Source organism: Melanotaenia boesemani, chromosome 18 (genome assembly GCF_017639745.1).
Source record: "Melanotaenia boesemani isolate fMelBoe1 chromosome 18, fMelBoe1.pri, whole genome shotgun sequence".
Classification (NCBI taxonomy): Eukaryota; Metazoa; Chordata; class Actinopteri; order Atheriniformes; family Melanotaeniidae; genus Melanotaenia; species Melanotaenia boesemani.
Window position 1 is genome coordinate 3,570,963 of NC_055699.1, and position 25,298 is coordinate 3,596,260.

Sequence of the window (25,298 nt, forward strand, 5' to 3'; positions counted from 1 at the left end):
AAAACGGCAAATTGTTTTAGAAAATTAATTTTTGTTCCTTTTTACTTTTAAAGGGGTAGGGGCATAAATCCATTTGAATTTCTGGGTGTAAAGCTGCAAAATGTAAGAAAAAATACAAATATCGGTGGGGTAGGGGGGGTTAATCATCACAAGGCACTGTATTAAATCAGTTTTCATGAATGAAGAGAACAAGATACAACTGAACAGCTTCAGTACCATGTGGCTGATGTGTCTTTTTTTATTTGCAGCATTGTATTTGGAGCAAATTTGTTTATTAACCTAATTTCTCTTAAAGCAAATGGAGGTACTGCTGTAAATATGAGGGTTGTGTATAACATCCACTTTGTAAGTCTCTTTCCACAGAAATGTACAGCTGTAGTTCTGAGGCTTCCCTCTCTGCCATCTTCCCTCCTTCACATGATTAATACTTAAGTGGTAAGCCATGAGACAGATTAATGAGGCATGAGGATATTGCTACGGACATCCTCAAAAGTAATTTGATAAGTATATACTTCATTAATTTGTGCATCATCAGCATTCTTTTCATCATCAGCAGACCTTTCATGTAATTTTCACCAAAATTCCAGGATAAACTTGGATTCAATGAGCTGTTCTGGTGGATTTTTTTCCCTATACTTATAAAATCAGTTGAAAATACGTGAAAGATTGTCTGTATAAAACTTTATATTTTTGTATGTTTAGTACTGTCTTTCTTGTGGTAAGAGAAGCAAAGCGTGGCCGCTACCATTAGCAACACGTGACAGCAAAGACAGGCTAACTGGTGCGTAAACTGCAGCAGGGGGCTGCAGCACATGTAGGCTATGTGACTGAGCACTTCATGTGTGTGTGTGGCTTCATGTATGACAGTGTGTGTCTGTGTGTGCTCATTTGTGGCCTAAATGAGCACAAAATCTGAGCTTTTCTCTCCATGGTGCACATGATTTAATTAGGGCATACACTAAAAATAACAGAGCTAAATTTAGCTTGCTTTCACAGGTGAATGACTTGGTGAGAACATGGCTGCTTTACTCTCATGTAAGCATCAAATACCCGAGATTGTCTGGACTATCCACATAGGATCATATAGAGAATTCCAGCTGCTCAACAGCCCATGGCTGCTGACGTGCCATTCTTCCCTTCATGATGCTCCATATTCTCAGTACAAGGCAGATCTGACCAGACGGGACCATGTGTGCTGCCCTGGGCTCCATGAAGCTTCCCTGGTGGGAGCTGTGCAGATTTTTTTTTCCCCTGCTTTAATAATTATCTTGATCCCACAAAATGATGCCACCTCAATGGCAGCATATGCCTCTTCAAAATTCCAATATGCAGCTCTCCCTCATTGTTAACACAAATAGCTAATCAGCCAATTACATGGCAGCAATTCAATGTATTTAGCCATGTGGACATGGTCAAGGCGACTTACTGAAGCTTTAAATGAATATCAGAATGAGAAAGAAGGGGGCTTTACGTGACTGAACGTAGCAAGGTTGCTGGGCCAAGAAAAGCTGGTCTGAGTATTTCAGAAACTGCTAATCTGCTGGGATTTTCCCACTGTCGCCATCTTGGCAGCGTCACTCATGTTGTCATTCTGGGAAAATCCAAAATTGGGTAACGAGGTGGAGCTGAGAGGGGTGCTGTAAAGGTGGGGGTGGATGATTGATACCCATCAAACTCCGAGCTGCCTGTAACTAAGAGCTAACTGAGCTAACCCGGAGCTAACAGTAGCTAACCAGCTAACGAAGGTAGGCGGGCTAAAAGCTAAGGCGCGCTGTTAGCCGGCTACAAACCGCGGCTGTGCTGCACTCTCCCTTCTTTCCACAGATATTGGATACCTGTCAATCAAAACAACACATCCCTAATTATGCCGAATTTCAAGCTTAAAAAACATCCAAACGGATTACTTAGAAAAAAAATTCACCCCCCTCACAGTTGTCATAAAAGTAAACTTGACTTATTAATCCTAAAATGTTTTTTGTACCAGGCTTTAAACATGTTTATTTCTGCTGTGAAGTTGGTCTTTTTAACGTCTATGGGGATTGACTCTGTTTTGGAGCCCCTAGTGGATGAGGGGGGAATTTTTGCACTTCCACATAGGCTTCACATTTTACCAGCCGAGGCTGCCGCTTGATACTAACACATACACCGGCTTTTGCACCTTTCACTGATTAAAACCTAGATGGTTTCTCATCTTTAGTATCAACAACCAGATACTTTAAAAATATTAAAATAAAGAGGAACTGATATGCTTCAGATGATCCTGACAATTTATGCAAAAATGAAGAGAAAGTTATTTTAGGCATGGAGACATATGGGAAGTGGGCTAACAAGTTTCTTCCCATTCAGAAAATTTAAAGTGTGTTTTTCTCAAGACCAAGTGAAAGAGAATAACTAACTGTATGACAGATTAACCAAAACATCATTACAGTTGGTTAAATTTGTTTGTTCTTGGATCTCTGAGACTTCTGAAAATGTCATAACTGTCAACTTATAGTCTAATAAACCTTCACATGCTATAATACCTGTCTGGTAGGCTGATGCTATGAAACAGCTGTGAGTGGTCACAATGACCTCATCAGTGTGTTTGGAGACCTGTTCTTACCCTGCAGAGGTCTTCTTGCCAACCAGTGGCAGTCAGGAGTTAACCGTAGGTCACCTGCAAACAGCCATGAATGGAGCTGCACCGCATCTAAAAGAGAACGAGGCAGTCAGCACAGATTTAAACCACGTTATCAATGTCAAAAACTGCCTCAACAAGATCTCAAAGCTCCATCTGCTCCTGCAAAGAGAAAAGCACAATAACTCGCAGCTGCGACAAAGTGAAGGAAACTGAGCAGACGGTGACAGGGAACACAGCCGGGAGGAGAATCCAAGTCCAGTTCCTGAGGTTGAGTTCTGAGCAATCACATCAGTTTGGCTTTAGGTTGTGATACTCTGCTTTACCGAGGGAAGCTAAATAAGATAGTATACTGGTATACTGTACTTCCACACATGTGGTGCTTCAAGGCTTTTAAATTCTTTATTTTCTGCATGAAAATTTCATAAAACTTTAGACCTTGAGTAAAAAAATCTGACAATGTTGGGACACGACTATATATAGTTATAGTAAAACTATATATAAACTATAATATATATATATATATAGAGAGAGAGAGAGAGAGAGAGTAAAATATTGATTTTATTTTTCTTCAATCGTTTATTGAGTGTTGCCCAAATACTCAAATCTATTTTAATTCAGAATTCATTGTTCCCTGATGGTGGAAGCATTAACATAAGACAGGTAAAATCCTTTTGTCCTGTAAAAGACCTGGAAAATTTTATTCACACTTTCAGATTGGACTACTACAGTTCTTTCTAGTATGGTTATCCCTCCATCACCTGTAGCTGGTCCCGAGTGCTGCTGGTCCCGGTAGACATCAACACATCACGCTGGTTTCAGCAGGTTTTTACACTGGCTTCCTGTCCATTTTCACATTGAGATTTAAATGGAAAGGCACTCAATTATTCATCCATTCTGCTCCATTTCTAGAACCCCAAAAGATCACAGACATCCCAGCCAGATGTTCTTGATTCAGCCAAGGTCTCGCTTGAAGCAGAGAGAGGTTTGGGCTTTTATGGTGGCAAACATTAGACTCTGTAATAAACTGCCACTTAATTTTCACACTGCAGAGTCTTTATAGCCTTTTAAATCCTGTCTGAAAACTCACTTTGTTTTTATATTGTGATGTCCTTTTGTTTTAACTTGTTTGCTTCTGCAATTCATTGTACTGGGTCTTATCTTTTTCTGGTCTTTCTCTGAACCACTCCTGCGGAGGGTAATGATGGTCTTAAATGTTATCCATTTATGCATAAGTACTTCAACATTGTGTACATGTACCATCTTCTTTTATGGTCCGTTTAAAGTGTTACTCACCCCAAACGGCACTCTAGCACCTATTAAACAAAACCAGTACTACAATTTTAAACCTGCAACCTATTTTATGTATTCAGCTCTTTTTTGTCAAGGATTAATTGTTTTACTCTGATTTATTTTTGTGCACACAGTAAGGATGTGGGACACAGTACCTGAGGTCACCTGTCGTGCAGGCAGACACGTTTGGTGTGTGTGTTTGTGTGTGTTCTACTCTTGGTTAACATTTGGTTAAGACTATGTCCTAGCTGTGTAAAAGCAGTCACATGTGTATAACTTAATCACATTTTGTGAATGAGACATTAATCTGATCCACTGCATGTGGAAAGACAAAATCAATTTATGTTCAACATTTTAACAATAAAACATATCACATTATATCTTTCTTTTCTTAATGTGGGTGTCAGCTCAATGCTTGTGGAGATATAAATTATTTTATTCTAAAAGAATAAAAGCACAAGTTATTTTAGTAAAGTAATTCGTTACCAATAGACATATTTTTATGATATATAAATGGCTTCCAGTCATTGAGATTTGGATTATTTACATTGCTCTGCACCTTCACAGAGCATCATTTCACTCAGGCTCCCATATTTTTACCCCCTCCAGAAATGTAATACCATTATTTTCCTCAATAAATAAAAAAGGTCTTGTTTAATTACTATTTAACCTGATGATCAGGTCCTGTGATCAATTAAAATGAACTCGCAGAGTGAAAAGAGAACATTCCCCACATTTTTAGTAGCAACAAGGCAGGTTAGGTCCAAACTTTCCTGCTATGACTTCTGCAGGTTTTTCTGCAGCTGCACGATTTTCTGAATGAATAAGCAGGTTTACAAATGTTCCTAATGAAGTGCAGGATGAGAGGCTAAACATAGGTCACATCTCTTCTCCACAAAGTTCTGGCTTGTGTAGTGCAATTTAATTACATCTGAACAAACTGTACAAATGCTGTTTTTTCTCAGGTTTGCTGAGCAGCAGATGAGTGATTAATGCTGCTGATCAAACTGACGTGTAAAGATGGTGGAGAAGACATTTATTTATGACTCAAGTCTGAAAAGCATAAAGCACATATTTAATCGTGAGTTATTATTATATAGCTATTGATATAGTTCATGCTGTCACAAAACACGACGCTTGTAAACTGAAGTCACTTCTCTGATGATTTTCATTGATCCTCGGTCTAAAGCTGATTAGCTCTCCTCGGTCACATTAAGTGGAATCCCTGTCGCTTCAGCTTTGGTTTGACGACAGTTTCAGCTGTTCTCCTATATTTGCTTTCACTTATTAAAATTGGCAGCGTTTTCGGTCCAACATGTTAATACAAAGCAAGTAGCAGAAAAATAACCCCCGGCGTACAAACCTATGAAGATGGGCTTTATGCGGGAAAACGGTTCTTTTTCCTCCGGCTAGTCTTCGCTTCTCCCGCCGCTCTCGGACGCCACAGCCCGGCGAGATGCCGAGCTGTTTTATCGTGAATCGAATGATTTCGAGCAGATCCGTTATCTCTGTTTATTTTCTCAGGAACCGGAACGCTTTCCAAGTGCGCGTGCAGGAATTTGAGCGTCACAGTGCGTCAAAAACGTCAAGACGCTCTGCTGCTGCTAGACCGGAATTACCTGGATTAGCACTTCCTGTTTAGTAGTTAAAATAAAAGCACGTTTGTGGTGCTCTTACATCTTATCATTTTAAAAAAATGTACATTTAATTTTTGGATATCCCTTTTCTGTCAAACTTATTGAAATAGCTAAAAAAAAAATTAAAGTACATTTGAAGGATCAACTAAATTTCGAGATACATAACATTAATTTTAATTGGCAGTATGTTGATTTTTGTGGTACTTCATCCTCCAATTCCTTTCCAAATCAAAACAGCTAACATGTAAAATGCCTAATTTAAGGGTCAGTATTTGGTTCGTCTGTTCTTGGATAAAGTCTTAACACAGAAAACAGATCAGAATCATACAAAGGATATCATGCTAGTAGCTATATAAAAGTCCCTCATTTTATAGTGACTATGTAATTTCACCAGTAGATAATCTGCTAACATGTTGGTAAAAATATTGAATATAGATGGTGAAAATGTTACTGAATGAAAGATTTGGGTGTTTCTTTCGCTGCTGGTATTTAAATAGTAAAAATAGGGGGGAAGCCAGAGAAGGAAAATAAAGTCTTTAGTGGACTGTAATGTTGAATGTGTTGTTAAATTTAATGCAGGATTTTACCATTTTGTTCATAACAAATTTCAAAGAGGCCAAATAAAAAAAAAAACATTAAAATTTTTTAATAAATCAACTTGAATCTGCTAGTGGCCAATAAGTATAACTATGCTGTTTGACTTAAATTTCTGACAGTAACTTTTTCCAACTTGTCTATGACCTATCTTTTAATGACATAAAATGTATTAAATAACTGATTTTAGTAATTTTGTTATAAAGAATGTTTGAATCTCAAGTATAGTAAACAAATCAGAAGGAACCCAGGCCCCACTGCAGCAGCATGGTCTGACGATGCTCGGGGATCTCATCCTGGTACCTAACGGCAGTCAGGGGTCCTCTGTCCGGCCCCTTGAAGGTCGGTGCGGCGCTCCAAGGATATGCCTTCCCAGACTACCACAACCAATGCCAAACCAAAGGAGCAGATAGTCGTCCTCCTACAGCCCCATCCTGGTATCCCCTCCATGCTCTCGATACTGAGACACAGTAAACTTGCCACAGTGCACAAATGATGCACCACCTGGATGAGCTGCACCACCTGAACAACTTCTGGATGCAGACACTGCCTCGTGTTACCTTTGGTGATGAGGCCACTGGAAAAACCCCAAAGTGACCAAATATCAGCCAATAAGGATGAAGACAGGGAAATGGTCTACGGCCACCACCTGCAGGACCATTCCTTTGGTCCTGGGGTCACCTTGCTTATTCCTCTCATTTCCATCTGTTGTCTGTTCCATTTGTACAACGGCAGGTGAAACTGATTCAGTGTTACTTCCTAACAGGACAGACTCATGTCCCAGAAGAGGGACTGACTGAGTTACACGGTAATGATGTGTTCATTTTTGTGAGCAGTGCATGTTTATCCATTTAAAAAGGGGAGAAATAAAAATGTAGAAGAGAGATGCTCGATGGTTTAATGACACTTGTCTTAAATCTGAAACTGGAAATCACATTACACACATTTTTATATTGCAGAAACAAAGCTGAACAGTGAGGAGAAATACATTTCCCAGCAACCTAAGCGCTAGCTAGACGATTCTTACAAAGTCTAGTAACAGATGACAAAAATACTGATTTTGAAAGCAAACTATTTGAAATTATCTTTGTTTTTTTTCCCCTCCTCTGTTACTATGTTTTAAATCCATTTCAGAGACCTAAAACATACAATTCAGATTAAAAGAAAAAAAGAAAAAAAAGGTGAGAGTAGTTGAATTAACAGCCGTTTGGGTAAAAGCTCTGATTCTGAATGCATAAGTGCAGGAGAAATGCATGCAAAGCTAAATTTGGCTTTTGGAGTGAATTCATGTGTAGAACAGCGCGGGTAACTGAAGTTTGAAATACGAGGTTTAGAGTTGACAAGGTTGACTGATCTTTTTCTTTACCGACAACAAATACGGTGCATTTAAAACATTGACCAGTGTTGAACTACTTAACCTGGAAAAGTCTGAAATCTACAGCCGCATTCAAACTGGAATCACTTCTCAGGGGGAGGTGGTCACCAACTTTAAATCCAATGATGAAAGCAGCCTGCTAGTTGTCCAATTACCCTTACATGAAGACAATATCAGGAAGCCTCTGTTAGAATGAAAGCTACCAGTACGGGAATCACGTTTGTTCAGAGCTCAGATTACCTTACAATTTTAAAGTCTACACCACAACTGGATGTCTGCATCCATCACACACACACACACACACAACATCCTACAACTTCCTCACATTTAAATCAGAGCCTGAAAGATTTTGCTGTCCACCTCCCCTGTAAAGTTGATCCTGTATGAATGAGGCTCATTCTCATGAGACACAGTATAGATCATAATTAAACAATCAAATCATCAAAACAGGAAACCACTGAAGGTCCAGAGGACTGTTGCAACACACATAAAAATAAAACAAATAAATATGTCAAGTATAAAACTCTGGGAAACACTGTTCCCGATAAGTTGTTCCACCTTTAAAGTGAAATATGAGAGACCCTGCTCCCGATAAATACACACATACCAAAAAAAAACAAAAGACCTCACAAAATGGTAGGCAAAAACTACCGTCATCATCAATCATTATGGAAGGCACTGCTCCCGATAATGTGTTTTAATTATGGAAGGCACTGCTCCCGATAATGTGTTTTAATTATGGAAGGCACTGCTCCCGATAATACCGATAAGTGCTCCAACTTGGACTGTGCAACATAAACGGCTTCCTTGCAAATTCTCTAACCAATCAGCTCATTTGGGGTCTTGCTTCGGTGTCTGCAAGGTTTTTTATGCTTTTCCTTTAAAATTTAGTATGTGAACCGCCATCAAGTGAACAATTAAACAATTTAATCTCCAAATATCAAGACAATTTCATCTCTTTTAGCTTCTACTTGCTTGTGGACAAACCAATTAAAAAACCGTTTAATACCTTTAATTCGTTCCTTTTGGCAAACTACACACCTAATTGTTTAAGTAGTTTGAATAAATACAATCTCTGCACCAAAAGGGGAGAGATTACTGCCAGGACAATGGAAATCGAACTTTCCGAGGCTCCATTTAGTTAGCAACAGTTGAGGAGTCGTTTCTGTAGCAGATGCTGCCGTAGCTTTCGACAGTATAACCGTCATAATTATGGAAGGCACTGCTTCCGATAACGCTGTAGTGAAAAGACTAAACATTTATAGTGGACACTGCCACTGATAAATAAAACATAAGACAGTAGAAATAAGGTGTCAGTGCTTTGATGGCAAGAGGTTGCAGCAAAGGCTTCGCCTGGTTTGATGCGTACGGTGGAGCTGGAAGAGAGCCAGCAAATTTATCAGTAGTATTTCTTCAAGTATTCGGTGATGGTTTAATATTTAAATCTCATATTTTCCCTCCTCTCTACGTTAATATTTGTGGGATTAATTGTAAGATAAGCCCCCTTCCCCCCAAAAAAAACCTAATTATAACCCTGGAATTAAGGTACGGGACCTCTAACAGTCAGCTTGTGCTTGCCCGCTTAAATCAGAACTTTAAAATGTACTTTCTAATAAACTGTCTCACACAAAAGCAACTCCCAAGCTCGCATCTCTGCTTTTAGATTTCATTATCGATGTCCCACACGTTTCCCATCATGGCGTTGGCACATGCCTTCAGGTTCCAAGTGGCCAGAGCCAGCTGGGTGCGGAGCTGCTTTGTGTCGGACACATCGATGGATGCTAAAGTGTGGGAGCCCCGGCCGAACACGAGGTGGCGGAAAGGCGTGTCAATGGGCGACACGTATGGAGAGAGGAGGCAGTGCTCCACCTAAAAATAATAAAAACACATCAATCATATTAGCTTTCAACATCATGCAACTATAAGTTCAATTCAGAGTCCAATAAGAGAAAATTGAATTTAAAATTAACATAAATATTAATAAAATACATCTAATATATTAAGAAAATTGCCATTTCCTTCTGGGATAAATAAAGTACTTTGGTTTAATAAACTTATTTTAATTATAATTATCCTGCTTAGTCCAGAGGGCGTCAACCTGCGGCTCCAGCGCACCTGAACATGCTGAACACAGCTCTTCAGGGGAAAGGACGCTCAGCCCTGCACATGTTGGAGGAGGTTTTGGCTTTCTAGCACAAGCTGACCGTGCTTGCCGGAGATTTACAGAAAGGTTCGCTGTCTCACTTCCCCAGTTTGAGAGAGTTCAAAGAAGCTCACGTGATAAATTCAGAGTATTTACATTCGGCAATCACCGCAAACGTTGTTTGGGAAACGACTGAGTTCAGAGAGGGGAAAAAAAAAAAAAAAGACTACATTATCCTTCTCTGTCACTCCCCCTCGATCCATCCTAAATACAACTGCATTGGCAGGTGTGGGTCAACGTGCTCTTGAGATGGAACTGGCCGACATAGCAGACAAAGACGTATGGATGTCCAAGTTTAAACGCTTGACAGCCGACCTTGAAGAAGTTGCCCGTCAGAGGTCCGTTCTTGCTCAGAATCACAAATAGTGTGCTACTGAAAAGCTCCCCAAACTGGAGAAACTTGTGTTCGAAACTTGGAAAGCTTTCTCCGACGTTCATGTGAACATGAAAAGGTATGCTCTTGGAGTCCTGTTGATCTTAGCAGGTGTTCTCCAACATGAACTTTATTAAAACACCTCACAGATGAGCTTACAGGCCTGAGTAAAGATGAAGGTGAAACGGCCCTGATGTGCAGACGCTGTACGCTGAGGTTCAGGAGCAGAAATCACAACCAAGTATGATAAATATTTTAATTACCTGCCATTTTGCATATATTCATGTTTTTTCATTGTTCAGTAAAAGTGTCATTTTATTTTTTGGGTAGTCGCTGACTGCACGCGCCAGACGGCACACAGAGAAAAAACAGCATTTTTGCTTTGCTTTGCTGCCGGTGGATAATTTCATTTCATTAAAAAAAAAAAAAAAAAAAAAAAAAAAAAAAAAAAAAAAAAACAAAGACTCATACTGGGTATTTTCCTTGAAAGTAAACTTCAACCCAATGTCTTTTTTTATTATTTAAAATGTTTTTGTTGCATGCAGAAATGTGATGTCGTTTTCTCTGCAGTCGTTCTTTGATTTAATAAACACACACTTTGTTTATATATAAAATAAGGGAAGGGATTTGTGGCTCAGTGTTTTCTGTGGAAAACGGTCCAAATGGCTTCGAGTGGTAGCGGCTGCCGAGCCCTGGCTTAGTCCAGCTCAGGGTCGCGGAGAAGCTGGAGCCTATCCCAGCAATTAGCAGGCGAGAGGCAGGGTACTTAAATAAAATTATAATATTTTGTAATTATCCATCCATCCATATCCAAAATAAATATTGATAAAATAGAATTTAAATAAAAAAAAAAAAAAAAAATGCATCTTCACTGTAATTATAAATCATTAAATAAGTCAGTTTATTTAAATATAGATTAATAAACCAAATTAAAAACAGGTCTATGAATTTAGAACTGCCTTTTCTCCTGAACCTAATGCCTAGATGTATGGGTGTACAATACATTTAAATCCAGTAAGACTGGATGTGATCTGTAGGTTTCAGTATTTGCTGAACATGCACATTAATTCCTGCTGTTAATGAAGTCATTTCTCTTAATCTCTTCCTTAGAGAGTTTCCTTTTCCTCCATCAGCGCCGTGATCTCTGAACTCAGACTATTAGTTTAAACTTATATTCTGCTCAGGTTGGACATGATGCATCTTACCATCCTGATCCTGTCATTGAGGATCCGACTGGCCTCCGGGTCAGTCAAGTCGGTGTTATCAACAGCGGTGCCGATGCCATCAGCTGCTCGCTTAAAGGAGCTTCGTGCACGGTTCAACCATTCAGGATCAACATCTTTCAGCTCACCAGACTACAGGAGAAAAGGGACGTGTACACATCAGTTCAAATACTTTTCATATCTTGAACTAGAAGCTTACATTAAATATGAACCATGAACACAGAATAAAAAGAATGTTCAAACTGTGAACCAGACCCGCAAGAGCTTTTTAATGCGCCCGTAGACTGTGAGCACAGCTTTGTTGATCAGGTTGCTGTATCGATTCACATCCAGGCTCAGCTTGTGGTCGTGGACCAGTCGCAGAGCCATCTGACCAGCAAACTGCGCCGCAGTTGCCGTCATCTCGCTGGTACGCCGGTTGGTTTGGTAGGAGAGGTGATCCTTGTTGTCCAGGCTGGTGCCGTAGTAAACGTAGGACTCGATCTTAAAGCACAAAAACAGATGAAAGAAATTTTATGCATATCATCAAATGCCTGGTAATCAATTTTATAATTAGTGATTATTTAGCAATGAAAAAAAAAATTGATCTTGTGCATCTGAAGTTTTGCCTTTTCAACCATTTTGGTTTGAACATTTTAAAAACCAATTTAACCATCCAGCCTTCTTCTGGACTAACTAAAGGTCTGAAAGGTGGTTTCAGTTCTTAAATGAAACATTAATATTATATTAAAATCATTTTTTAAAAAAAAGATAATAGTCTGCTTTTGTTGTTTTAATATCGGCAGAGACTCACCTGGGTTTTGATGAAGTGGAAGGAGACTGAAGGAATTCCAGAGAAAGCCAGGAAGGGATAAGCAGGATCATCCATCGACATTGGCCTCATTCTGCAGGTCGCACAAAATGTCAATTATATTATGTAGAAAAATAGATAAAAGTCTGGTTTTGAGTTTATCGATATAAAGTGAAACACACACCAACAGCAAAAACCTGCTGAGAAAATTAATTCACTGAACAGTTAAAATAAAATCATTCGGCCAGTTTCCTACAGTCAGCTCTGGTTTCCTACTCACACTTGGGTGTCCCAGCTCCCGTTGTTTCTTACAGTCATGCTGTACACTGTGCCATCACCAAGAGGACTCTTCACCTGCAAGTAAGAGGCGAGTAACATTCAGTCAAACCGAACTTGTTCGTACAGGAACTGGATCAACATTAAATTACTTTTTACCTCCTTCATTGTGCTCTGAAGAAGACTGTAGAGCAGCGGACTTGCCGAGGCTATAAAACTCCCATGACCTACCAAAGAAACACACTCAGTCCACTGACAAATTTAACAAGACATGCTTGGTGTGTGTCTTCTGTACGTACCCAGGACGACTCCATCCAAGCTTATGTAGGTTATCACATTTCTGTCAATAGAGGATATAAAACCCTAAAAAGCAAAAGAGACATTTAAGCTGATTTCTAATGCGGAACATCTTTCATTTTCTGGCTGGTGTAGTTTCTACCTCAAGCCACTCGGTGGCGCCGACGCTGCCGTACTCTCCAGCACTCCAGCTTGCAAACACCAGGCTTCTCCTGGGCCTGAACCCATCTAGAAGATATAAATAAATAAAAAGGACAAATACTGAAACTTTGTAGAGTTGTTAAAATAAAAAAGGAGGTAGACCCATTACATTTATTTGTTTTATTTGCATCTGATTGTGCACACTATGGACCATTAACTTTGTTTACGTGGCATAAACAGCTGGAGACACGGATAAAGAAAACACAGAAAACACAGATTTGCAGGATGAAGATACTGTCTGGGTTTTATTGTTTGGTTTTTCCAGCCATCTGATTGGCCAGTGTACAGTAGCAGCTACATCACCATCTTTTGGCCGGGCGTGTTTCAATCGTGCGGTCATGTGGACATTTCTTGTTTGCCAGCTGGGTACCACCAGCATATGCAGCCAAAATCAGGCTTCAAATGCTTCTTTTCAGAAAAACACCAGGTAACTATTCTTAAGCAATATTGCACCAACGTTGCAATCACCTACGTTTTTTCTTCTGTGTGGTATCTCTTACCATTCTCCACCATCTCATGGAAGGCCTTGGCTAGCTCCATCAGTACAGAGGTGCCTACATTGGCTTTAGCGTAACCGTTTCCCCAGGCGTCTCTCTGAGCTCCCAGCAAAACGTAGCGATCTGGAGTTTGATGCAGACACATCTTAGCACCACGTCTTTGATTTAGAATGAAGTCTTGAATAAAAAAAAAGTGAAACCTACCAGGATCAGCGAATCCTTTGATTACTCCAAACACATTGTGGAGTTCACTGTTGACCAACACGTTGTTCACCTCAACAATGATGCTCTCTTTGCCTCCCAGGTTGTAAGACACAGACGAGAGACCGCCTTTAAAACCGCTGCTTGTGTTTGATTCTAAACCACCGATTTTCCTAAAAAATAAAAAAAGTGGGAATGAAAAGTTTGAAAGGGCGAAAAAGAACTAAAGTGATTTTTCTTGTGGTCAAAGTCTGAACACACGCTAGCACAACAGCTGCTTATCCACATGTATAAGGCCATTTCTGTGTCTTACTTTAGAAGAGTTTGAGCCACGTTGGCGCTGATGGTCTGGGCTGGGATTTTGGGTAGGCCAGATGAGTTAGTTGGGGGGAACTGAGTGTGGTTGAAGGAGGGGAATCCAGGAGTGTAGGGGTCACCTGAGCCCAGATGCACCTGGAAAATGCACAAAAAGATAAATAGTAAAAATTTAAATTCATCACTCTTGACTCAGTGGATAGAAACTAAGACTTTACAGCTGCTTGCTGCAGACTCACATGTCCATAGAGTTCTGTGTCTGTGTTAAATGGGTAATCTTGAGGATCGGGGTAGATTAGGACAGCAGCAGCCTCCTTCATGGCAGCATTGTTCACCTGAACAGACATGATCAGAAACAAGCTTTCCTGAATAACCAAAGTTCCCCTGCGTTCTTGTCGTTTTCTTCCCACCAGCATTAACAGTTTTTCTTCCTCATTCTTTCCTCCACCTCATTAAGTGAGGGGGGAAATTTTAAACACACATACCTGCTCAGCAAAAGTGAGATTTCCTGCACGGAGCAGCAGCACAGAGTCTTTCAGCTCAACAACTTTCTGTACAACATCCAGATCCTCTTTACGACCGTAGTTGCCGTACACCAGCCGGCCCTGAGAGCACAAACATGAGCAAGAGTGAGAGAAAAATAAATTACGCTTAAATTTCATTGTTTTATCCATAAAACATCTTATCGTACCCCTGCAATAGTCCTGAAGGATTTACACTTCTAATTAAAAGCTGCTTTATATTGTGCAACTACAATTCTTCATATGTTTCATGCATGTCTCACACACCACCCGATCTTTATAAGAGATTTTAAACTGACCAGAGCGGCAGATGTGCATCAGCTTGTGCCATTCTGAAACAACAGCCTAGCAATCCTTTTCTGGCTGCACACAGAAACCCTTCCATTTTCTCTAGATTATTTTGCACTTGCACTGAAATCTTGATCACAAGTAAACAGACATCTGATGACTAATTTCTTCTAGATTTAGCAAATCAGCCTGTAACTTGTGTGAAACCAGTTTCTGCCAAAACAACTAAATTAATGAATGATTTAAACTAAAATCTCATATGGACAATTCAGTGGCAGCTCAACAGATAAACATGTTTAGCAGCATAATCAGACTGAACTGTGTCAAGGTGTTAATTCAAATTAAAATTCCACTTCATTACAAATCTGTTATAGTTATACTCTAACCAAATCACTGATGCATTGGAGGCCAACGGCAGCACCATATTACACACAAACAGCTGGTCCTCGTTCAAGCGTGCTACAGATCTTTAACTTTACTCAGATTTTTAAACCTGCACATTTCGGCTATCAAATAAAAACCTTAGAAAACTAAAGTTAAAAGTGAAACAACTTTTCTCTGTATGCAGTTACTTAAACCTTTAATGTTCACACTATGACAGCAGCAACAGAAGATGAGACACATGAACATACTGAAATGGAAGCTAATGAGGCAAATTTGTGAATGACATTTAACTCTAGAGGACGGAAAACTTTTGTTCAGCTTGCAGAAAAAAAAAAATTAGACAGACAGAATAGTTTTTGCAGTTTTAGTTGCGATCGCTGGCAGTGCTGTTGTAATGATGCAGGTTTGATGTTTAGCATGTTGCATAGCCATGTATTAGATAATCATCCAATCGAAGACCACATCCTAAATCCACAAATCAAAAGCTTAGAAAAAAAAAATGTGAGTGGACTTCTTTTTCCACACAAGAATATAAAATAACTCCACATCTACAGAAAACATCCACCACACCCTGCTAATGTAAAGTTAGCTTTAGTCTTGTGATACAGCTGCTAATGAGTGAATTTGAAAGAAATTTCTCCAACTTTTAACTCACCTGAACTCTGCCAACAGCGCTGTAGGCCAAATACCCGGTAGGCTTAAAGACTTCTGAACCAAACTGAATACGGTTTGGACGCTGGCTGCAAAGAAAATCCAAAACTGTCAAAAATGTCCCTTTGTTTTCTCTATTTAACATGAGGTGGACACAACGCTTCACAAAAGATAAATAAATAAATGATCTGACAGGATGAATCAGAAGAAATTGGCCGGAGCCAGATGACTAAGCCAACCTGTCTGGCATCGGCAGCTGCACATGGTGGATGTCTGTCCAGGGCTTCATCTCCAGCCTCTTGAACGAGTCAAAGATGCGGTTTGCCAGACTCTTATCTTCTTCACTTCCTGCTGAGCGCCTGAGCTCATCAAATTCCCTGCAGGGACATGGCATGTTATTTTCCAGTCAGCTTCATCTTAGCTTGGTCTTGAAATTCACCAATTCTCTTTCATGTGCCAATCAACCGAGACGCCTTGGTTTTTCCATGTAGTAAGAACGTCAGATGACTTTCAGGGAAAAAGAGGAAACCCACAAATGTCAGGCTAATGTGAATGAAGACACTGTTCAGACTTCTACAGAAACTGACATGAATATCTTAGCTTATTTTAGGAGGTCATTACATTAGTCGTTGGGAAAATGTAATGACAGCTTTTTCGTAGAGGTTCAACGGTCTCATCTCATTCTTACGCAGCCATACTGGACATGATGGTTTGCATTAGAAAAACTATTTCCTTGTTCTCCTCATCTTTTATGGGTTTGCAACAACAGGACACATGCTAGGGAATAAAACCAACCGGTTTTACCATTTCACTAGATCACACTCATCATGAAGGATTTATACAAACACACAACTGAACTTACTTGATTAGATTAGAGGTTAATCTTCTGTACTCAAAGAATACACAGGTTTAGCTGCGCTTTGAGTGAATCTTCACAAATATTATTGAAACATTATCGGCCGTTTCTTTGCTGTGACATTTTCACCCATGAACTTGTTTTTATATAAACTCTATAAGTCTGATCACTGGTGTAATTAAAAGTTTACTACCTTATGCTGCGGTACTGGACAGGATAAGTAAAACAAAAAAAATAAAAATTCTCCTCCTTCACAACCAGATGAGGCAAATGCCAAAACTGCATCTTTTTAATGACACTGTTTATATCAAACAATAACTGCGCTTCCATTACCACTAGAATTCCAAAAAACATCTCAAATATCAGTAAAAAGTTTTTACGCTCTCATGAGGTGGTTTTTCAGATGTGTTGATATAGAAGTATATCACACAGGTCCCTGGACGTGACCTATCGGGTCATGTGACCAGTTCATTTCAGGTAAAGATGGCGCGGTATGAGTATTATTTTTCACAAATAATTAAAGAAAAAATATATACCTGCCATCCTTGACAGCAAACAGCAAAATACAGAGATTCACAAAAAATTTGAAGTCTCCTTCCTCCTCAAAGGAGAGTCTCGCAGGACGCGATTTTACAAGAATAACGGCTAATGTGCTAAACACCACTTAATGGAAACACCTCGAAATCGCAACTGCAGACCGGTTTGTTTGACTGGTGAGAAGAAAGAACACATTTAACATGTAATTTATGGGTGTAAGCAAGAATAATGTACCTCAGAGAGCTTTCAAAGGCCTGACTGGTGAGTTTCTCTGCAAGCAACTGAGTGAGCTTCTTCCAGTTCAGCTGAGGTTCTGGAGCTGGTGCAACTGGTGCAGCTGGAGCACTTGATGTTGTTGTCATGGTCCGTTCTGTTGTTGTCCCGTCTGTTTTAACACCCTTCTGTACCCCGCAGTCCACAGGCTCCCCTTGAGGTTTCTGGTGGCTGGCGTATCCAACCACGTAACCTGCAGTTTAGAAACAAAACCAGGCTGGTTTTCTAAAGTGCTGCAATGTAACAAAGCAACTTAGTGTTACTGAGAATGCATGTGGGAACAAATAAGAAAGTTAGGATGATTCATTGCTGCTTTGATCTTTTCTAGATATGAAATGAGGAAACAGTGGGTAGGTCAGTCTATTAAAAACTTAACCGTTACTTTCTCCACCGATGTCTCATTAAGAAAAACATTGAGACTGTAAGTGTGACCAACCAATAACAAATATCAGCAGGATTCCCAGGACCACGTAGAGAACAGTCCACCGGCTCCGGCGGAGAGGTGCGGGCCTGAAGCTCGGCGAGCCCTGCGCCTCCAACTCTGTGACGTCATCTGTGGCATCGTCGGACAGTTTGACCTCGGCGTGTCTCTCTCCGTTCTCTGCTGGCTGCAGAGTGAACCTGCTGTACCGTTCACTCCTCATCTGGAAAAGATAAGGGCAGAAAATATGAGAGCAATGTATTCCTGATTGGACAGACGAAGCCACCAGTCAAATAGTTACAAAGGTCAGATCATCTAAACAAAATTTAAAGTTGTTAAGAGAATCAGCCTCCACAGAATGTAACAAAACATTACAGTCAGTAACAAAAACTCACCACGCCGTTGAATGCAGACCTCACCCGATCCATTGCTGTGCTTACTGGTCTAAAAAAATGAATAAAAGGGACAAAGAGGTTGGAAATGAGAAGGCACCAAGGACAGGGGAGACAAAGTGGGCGTGAGATGAGTCAGGTTTGCAACAGTGAGGCGTTTTGTTTTTTTTTCCCCCTCTACTTGACCGTTATGGGTGAGTGTAGGCTGAAGGGAGTTTTCAGTGTAAACTCTCCTTTTTCCTGAGCAGATTCTAGATAACTAGTGTTCTGTATATGGGTCATATACAGTGAGTTTTGTATACAGGTTTAGGCTGGTTTCCTGGTTTATTGTGGGCAACATAAATCAATACCAGACAGATTCAGTGTGGTAATAAATTTGAGCTGCATCATCCTTTCTTTATTAATAACCTCGTAAAGATGGGGTCTAAGTGGCTTAACTCTGCTACAAAATATATTCGGATAAAGCTGACTTCATCATCACATGGCAACTGGAAAGAATTAAATATTTTAATTCAGAAAAAGAAAAATAAAGCCTTTGCATTGCCAAAACTGTTAAGTGAAATTAAAATGTGCCTCAGCTGTAACATAAAACACTTGGAGACATTAATACCGAGACGTTGTTTCCTCATAACAAAACTACAGGGCGTTTGTTATCTGCTGTTGAAAAGAAAAACATGGCAGACGACAGCGAGACAAGTCATTTCAAACTTGAGGAAACAACTGACAAAAAAAAAATACACTTGCCCTTTTAAGTTTGTTTCCTTACAGGTTTGGGCTGATGTAATACCCACAGAGTCTGAAACCAGTAAAGTGTTTCATCTTCCTTCCTGAAAAGGAGGAGTTATTACAAGAAACTGATGTGCGGCGGTTAAAGCTGCAATAGAACAGAAATAAAATGCTTCCATTTTATTTAATTATTTGTCTGACTGAACAAACTAAATGATTTTCTTGCTTCTTTGCAAATTATAGGCCAACTTACATCATAGGCTGGTTAAATTTGCTGTTTAGCCCCGAGTAATGCAACACAATCGATCATCCTTTTGTGAAGCTGAGGTGAAGAAAGGATTTAACTTTACCTGATGTGTTGAGACCTCATATGCAATTCTTTATACAAAATCCAAAATATGAATTACCTTTACTAATGTAAATAAGGAGGACAAAATTGTAAAGTTTTTTTTTTTTTTTTTAGGAGACTGATATTTTTTTCTTCTTCTTCTTCAGTGATCAGTCAAGAAAGAACTGCGGGTTTAAAGCCACAGGGCTTCCTTCTTGTTTTAATTGTAAAATTATGCATAAAGCAATACTAGTTTTAAGTTGCAACGCTTTTCAGTCTGCATTTGGGTTTTTGGCATCAATAACCAAGTTAATGATAAAGGCTGAAGAAAATTGGCAAAACTAGAATTCTAGCGTCATCTCTTTTTTTTCTCCCTCTCTCGTCTTTTTCTTTTAAATCTTGAATTTATTTACGTAGACTTTTCTTACGATCAACCCGATAATGACAGCGTAAAAGTAGAATAAGATGCAGACCTACTCACTCATTTGCTTACGAGCGTTTGCTCCAATTGCAAATGCATCAACCTCTGCTATAAAAAGAAAAAGATAAAAGCCAGCAGGATGCCGTATAAAAAAGGTCTAACGGTGTTACATCCTGTCACGAATCCACACGCGCCTTCCTCGTCAATTACAGACTTCTTAAAGTAACGTTTAGGGAGATTTTACTCTTTTCTCATTTTCTCTGAGGAAAAATGACTATTTTCGTCAGGGTATAAATATTCATTCAGTTGCATATGATAGTAAACACGGACACGAAGCTTACACATTTGCGCTACAACAAACCACAGAATACATTCACATTGTCAGTGTAATTCTGCTTTTTGGTGGGATCCAGCTGAGATTACAACATTACTGTATTAGCTAGCAAAACGCATCACCGGAAACACCACCTGCTAAGTCGTGGCTATACGTAATTATGTAAACCTCATAGAAGCTAAACGAACCACTAAGCTTGTAATGTAAAGAAAAATAAACGGCTGGATGAATTAATAAATGTTATAGGCGAAAAGTCTCACCTTATACCCAGCAAATGACTCAGCCGATGGTTCGACGGTCTAGTGGTCCTATCCCCCTTTATATGGTTCTATTTCCGGGCGTCATGACGTCATGGTAGACGTGTATTTGGCGGTTCTATGGAAGCAGGAAGTATATTTGGCTAATTTAAAAGATAAAAAAAAAAAAGGCCGAGAGACATAGACCCTTTAGCGTGGTGACAAATAAATAATTAAAAGAAATAATAACATCCTGCCAAAAGCACTGATGCCAGACCAAATCGAAGATGATATTTTTAAAATAATGTGGTGACTGAATGGGCAAATGATGTAAGCTTTATAAGATTTGATCATGCACTACCAGGAAATAGATAATGAAAACAAAGAGTGCATATCTTGAACCTACACAATGAAAATATTATTTTAATGTTGTTGGTTAAACATGTCTGAAGCTCACTTGACAGGTGCATTAAAATAAAAAACAAATCACTACTTATCATGATGAAAACTGTACAAACAAAACTGTTAGCGAATATTAGCTGTAACTCCTAACCACTGTGTTGGAAGCAGCAACCACCAACTTTTACCTTGCTGTCAGTCACATGAAGTGCTGGATGAAGATAGAGACATGAGCTGTTAATGGTTCTGACATGTCTCTGGCACTCATCCATCAGAGTATCATAAGTGACTCGTGAGTAGGTGTTTCATCCTGTGGTCTTCTGCATCTTCCTTTTCTTGCTGTCACTTTCATTTTAATAGAACAAAGAGTTAGGCCTTTCACATCTTTTTGCACAAGGCAACTCTACAATCAATGCTCTTTACAAAAGGTGCCAACAGATGGGAAACCACCTCATCCTGGGGAGGAGAGATTTACAGTATTATGATCTCATTCTATAACTGCTCTGCAGATGGTCTCTTACTAAGCTTTTGAGACTGTGAAGTGCTCCAAAGGGTGGGAACCTCTGAATCAATAAATGAGGAAACTGTCATATAAGGCTATTTGCAGGCCTTGATCATTTCCTTTCTGTAGACAATAAATGATGTCTTAGTCATTGTTGTAGATCTCAAACAACTTCACCAGACCTTCTGCAAATATGGTAATCATGACTATGCTAGTAGTTCCAGCTGAAAAGCAGCTGACCTAAAATGAGTGAGCTTTATCTTTATAGAACACTTGATAAAACTGAAATGACCAATATATATCTATATTTATGTTTTTTTTTTACAGTTTTTTTCATGCACATATGTAGTGGCCTTAGAAGAGATGAGTCCCCACTTTCTTGTGGTTGTGCATTTTTTTTGTCCTTTTTTGTCTGTTATTGTGTTGTTTTTGTACAAATGATGGTTTCTTTTTCACTGCAAATCCAATCTACCTTTAGGTATTAATAAAGTTATCTTAACCTTATGTAATTTATTATAAATTGTGGAACTAATAAAGGGAACTTGCATACTATATCTTCTCAGCAATTTAAGCACGAACGTCCACACAATGTTAAATTTATGTGCTCTACAAATAAAAGAGAAAGCATATGTTTAAAACTATTAATTTATTTTATAAATATATAGTACAACTGCAGCAAATTAAGACAATATAAACTCAACTATTTTAAATAAACACTTAATTTAAAAGCAAAGTAAACAATTCTTCATAAAATATCAGAATCTATGGATTTGTTTAATGACAGTACAATCCTACTTCCCATTCTAGATGCAACAACAGACATTATTAAATATCTAACAGCAGAGGACGGATACAGTGCTAGAAATTGTGTGTACCACTGAGACTTCTCACTATGTGTGCCTTTCACTTGAGCACATTGTGCAATAGCAACACTGTCCCAGATGGTGTCACCTTAGTGCTTTGTGTTAAATTTACTTCTCTCTTGAGGGTGAATTAACCTCCATCTGTGGATGGTACAACATTTCTTACGTCTTAAAGCAGCAGCACAGATGGTTGAGCAAGAGCAGATCTGTGGGATCACATACCGCAAAATCACAGTGTGACTGAGACAGTAATATCTCAATGTGTTACTCAGAGCTTTGATGCTTAATGAATGTCTTGGTTGTTTGGGGGTCAAACCACTCACAGTAACTCCTACAGAGAATTTGGAAACACATATAAAGCTCCAGCTGATATTTGAACCGGGAACATTGTTGCTGTGAGGCAACAGTGCAAACCACCAAAGGCCAAGATGACCTAAACTGACATTATGAGTTTTTAATGTTTATTAAGTTAGATTTCTAAATAGATTTAAAATAGAAATATGGATTCAACACTGATGGATGAAGCATTTAAGGAGGACATTATAAGAACAATAATTTACAAAAATACCTATGCATGACTGCCATGTGTGTTGGAAAAGCTATTATAAATGTGTACATAACACAATAAGCAGAACGGTGATTGGCTATTGTGTTTAAAAATGACAGGGATTATCGAACAAACATTATATACAGAACTAAATTGGCTAAATTTCTATGTAAGATTAAAACTAAATTAATTTAATTCTAAAAGGAAAATATACCAGATTTGTTCAGATGTGTAGATATTAGTATGTGTTCCTGTGAGGAATAAAAGAAGATGGCACATAGCACAAATAAAAAAAGACTCAGGTTTGTCCTAAAAAAAACAAAACAGCAAAAACAAACACTTTCAGGATGAATATGAACATCCCTTTTTCAGGAGAGGTCTCCAAAATTGTCATTATTGTCCCATCTGTTCTCAAAGTATAGATTTATGTTTTCTAGTTCGACTGGTGACTCTTAGCTAACAAATCATAAACAAGACAAGGTCAGTTTTAATAAACTTGCTTAAAAATCATTATGCCAAAGTTATGCAGTAAACTTTAACACTTATTTGATTACAATTTTCAAAAGGTCAAATAAGCTTTACTTGAATATTGAACAAAATAAGTTTTCATATGTAAATGGCCGTTTTAAAAAATGAAATATAATTTTACTAAACTCATGGTGTGATAACATAAGACATTTCCAAGCATGAGACATAAGGTTGACATCCAGATATTATGTTTTTTTTTATTATTAATATTTTATTTATGGGTTATGCTGCTTTATACACAACAACAATGTGATAAAACACCTTTGTTGCTTTCTGGTTTGGTTCAGACATTGACCTTAGTTAAGTTTGGATATTTAAATTTCTTGGTTGGGGTTAAGAAATGACCATCACAGAAAATTTAAACATTTGTGTTTAATAATGTCAAGTTTGCCTTAATGGAAGCCATTTAAGAGATTTCCTTAGTGAGGCTCCTGCTACTTCCTGATGGGGTTCGCCTTGTTCTTTGCTTGCTTAGGGTTGGAAAACAAAAATACTTTATTAGGTTTAACCATTTAAAACTCAAGGTCTTCTAGTTGGGAGCTTTAGCAAAGATGCCAGACTTTGGCACAGACGTCCAGGAATGATGTTCACATATTTTACAGTGATTTGATAGAAGTTTAGAGGAACAATTATCCTTTACCAGTAACACATATACTGACATTTACACATCTTACAAGTTTTCTTTTAGTATGACTTCAGAGGTTTTCAAGCTGTGTGGTTGCAGAGATGTACTCTGTTCATTATGGGTCTGCAAGTTTTAAGTAAAGACCTAAAAACAGACGTAGGACTCAAAGGGCTAAAAACCTTTTTTTTTTTGGTAAGGATATCGGCCTACTATTGAAATAATCAATATATGTATGAACTTTTCTCTGCTGAAGGAACTTCAGAATCACATATCCATGTTCCCCTTTCCATGCATCCTACCTCACAGCTTGTACACTTTTTAACATGTTTGAAAAACATGCAGCCAGTGGAGTTAGGTCCAGAGATGTGGGTAAATTTACTCTTTAAGATCAGTTCACTGCCTCATGGCTACAATTATATGTCATAGTCAATACTTACTTAAGAGTGACACAACTATTTCTTCTTCTTTAAAGATGAGGCTAGACGAAGAGAATCAAGAAACAGCTTAACATTGAATAATTGAGACTGAGATATAAAAAATGCAATATTTGATCCAGGGAGCAGAAGGAGTTTAATCTACTTTACTCATTTGTAGCTCTGTATTTTTTTTTTTATTCTTGGGTTTCACGTCAGTGTAGCTTTACATGATTAACAAGTAAAGAAAAATCTGTGTAATCTGAAACCTGCATTTCTTTAAGGGCCCCCTTTCTTTTTGAAGCCTTTAAATAGTTAGCACCCTGTTCTGGTAAACTAGTTCAGCTTTGTGTACTTAATGTCTCTTTAGCAGATGGATGTATAAATATTTCCATGAAAAACTGGTAGCATATAAGACAAAAGTAGAAAAAAATAACAATAAGAAGAATGGCATGAAAAGACAGTTCCTGTAGCAGTGTGGAAGCTAAAAGCCTTTTGCTGACATGGTTTCCTCCCCAAAACATTTCCCTCATTAGCTTAAACTCTGAGCACATAAACCCAACTTCCTTTAACCCACATCTGAATCGCTAAGCAGAGGTTAACACTCCAGCTGTGGATGTGATGTAGACACTATCCACAAAACGCCTCACACCTTCAAGTCAAGGTCAGGCTAGTGCCTACTGCGTCATCCATACCTGAGATGCATTTACAAATATCTCTCCTTTTATCTAAATGCCTTCTCTGGTTGTGCTACACTTTATCAGATCAGATCTGCCTTGTTGTCTGTACTGCAGCTTGGTCTGTCACTCCATGTGACAGTTGATTATAATGGAAAATAACTAAAATCAGATCAGTTCATTGCCCTGGTTCTGCTGCTGCAAGCACATTCTCCCCTGCATTGATTCAGAAGTTCTGCAACAGCATGGTGTGAGAGAGTTTCTGTTTATTTCTATATGAGAGTTAAATATATTAAATAAATGTAGGAATAGTGAAACAATCCTACCACTAAAATGACATTTTTTAATCTGACATTTTGAAGCAGGAAATGCATTGTGCTAATTATATATTCCACATAGAGGAAGTTCTGTGGTGTGTTTGTGGGTTCACTGCCGGTGGCATAAAATAAATGAATAATAATAAAAATAAATATTAATATAACCT

At 38.7% G+C, this 25,298-nt stretch overlaps 2 protein-coding genes across 2 annotated transcripts in view; both read right to left on the reverse strand.

Moving 5' to 3' along the window:
- tnk2a (tyrosine kinase, non-receptor, 2a) overlaps positions 1–5,492 on the reverse strand; it is a 28,495-nt gene extending 23,003 nt beyond the window's left edge. The window contains exons 1-2 of the mRNA XM_041968798.1: positions 5,274–5,492; positions 2,603–2,689 (exon numbers count right to left, since the gene is read on the reverse strand). The gene's annotated coding sequence lies outside the window, so the exon portion shown is untranslated. The remainder of the gene's footprint in view (positions 1–2,602; positions 2,690–5,273) is intronic.
- A 1,533-nt stretch (positions 5,493–7,025) lies between these two features.
- Positions 7,026–20,371, reverse strand: tfr1b (transferrin receptor 1b). The gene is made up of 19 exons (XM_041968656.1): positions 20,285–20,371; positions 18,219–18,267; positions 17,839–18,046; positions 17,364–17,595; positions 15,976–16,113; positions 15,741–15,825; positions 14,378–14,497; positions 14,132–14,227; positions 13,891–14,030; positions 13,581–13,750; positions 13,380–13,499; positions 12,821–12,906; positions 12,681–12,744; positions 12,541–12,608; positions 12,386–12,459; positions 12,109–12,199; positions 11,571–11,798; positions 11,298–11,447; positions 7,026–9,385 (listed from the first exon to the last, which is right to left on the reverse strand). Exons 2-19 carry the CDS (start codon positions 18,249–18,251, stop codon positions 9,176–9,178), a joined length of 2,313 nt encoding a protein of 770 aa, XP_041824590.1. The 5' UTR covers positions 18,252–18,267; positions 20,285–20,371; the 3' UTR covers positions 7,026–9,175.
- Positions 20,372–25,298: the final 4,927 nt, after the last annotated feature.

Bases quoted from the DNA above. Each gene is read 5' to 3' on its own strand.
- tfr1b (XM_041968656.1), bottom strand. From the start codon at position 18,251: ATGGATCGGGTGAGGTCTGCATTCAACGGCGTG. The intron at 18,047-18,218 runs GTGAGTTTTTGT...TATCTTTTCCAG, and splicing joins GGTCTGCATTCAACGGCGTG to ATGAGGAGTGAACGGTACAG. The intron at 13,751-13,890 runs GTAAGACACAGA...TTTATTTTTTAG, and splicing joins GTGGCTCAAACTCTTCTAAA to GAAAATCGGTGGTTTAGAAT.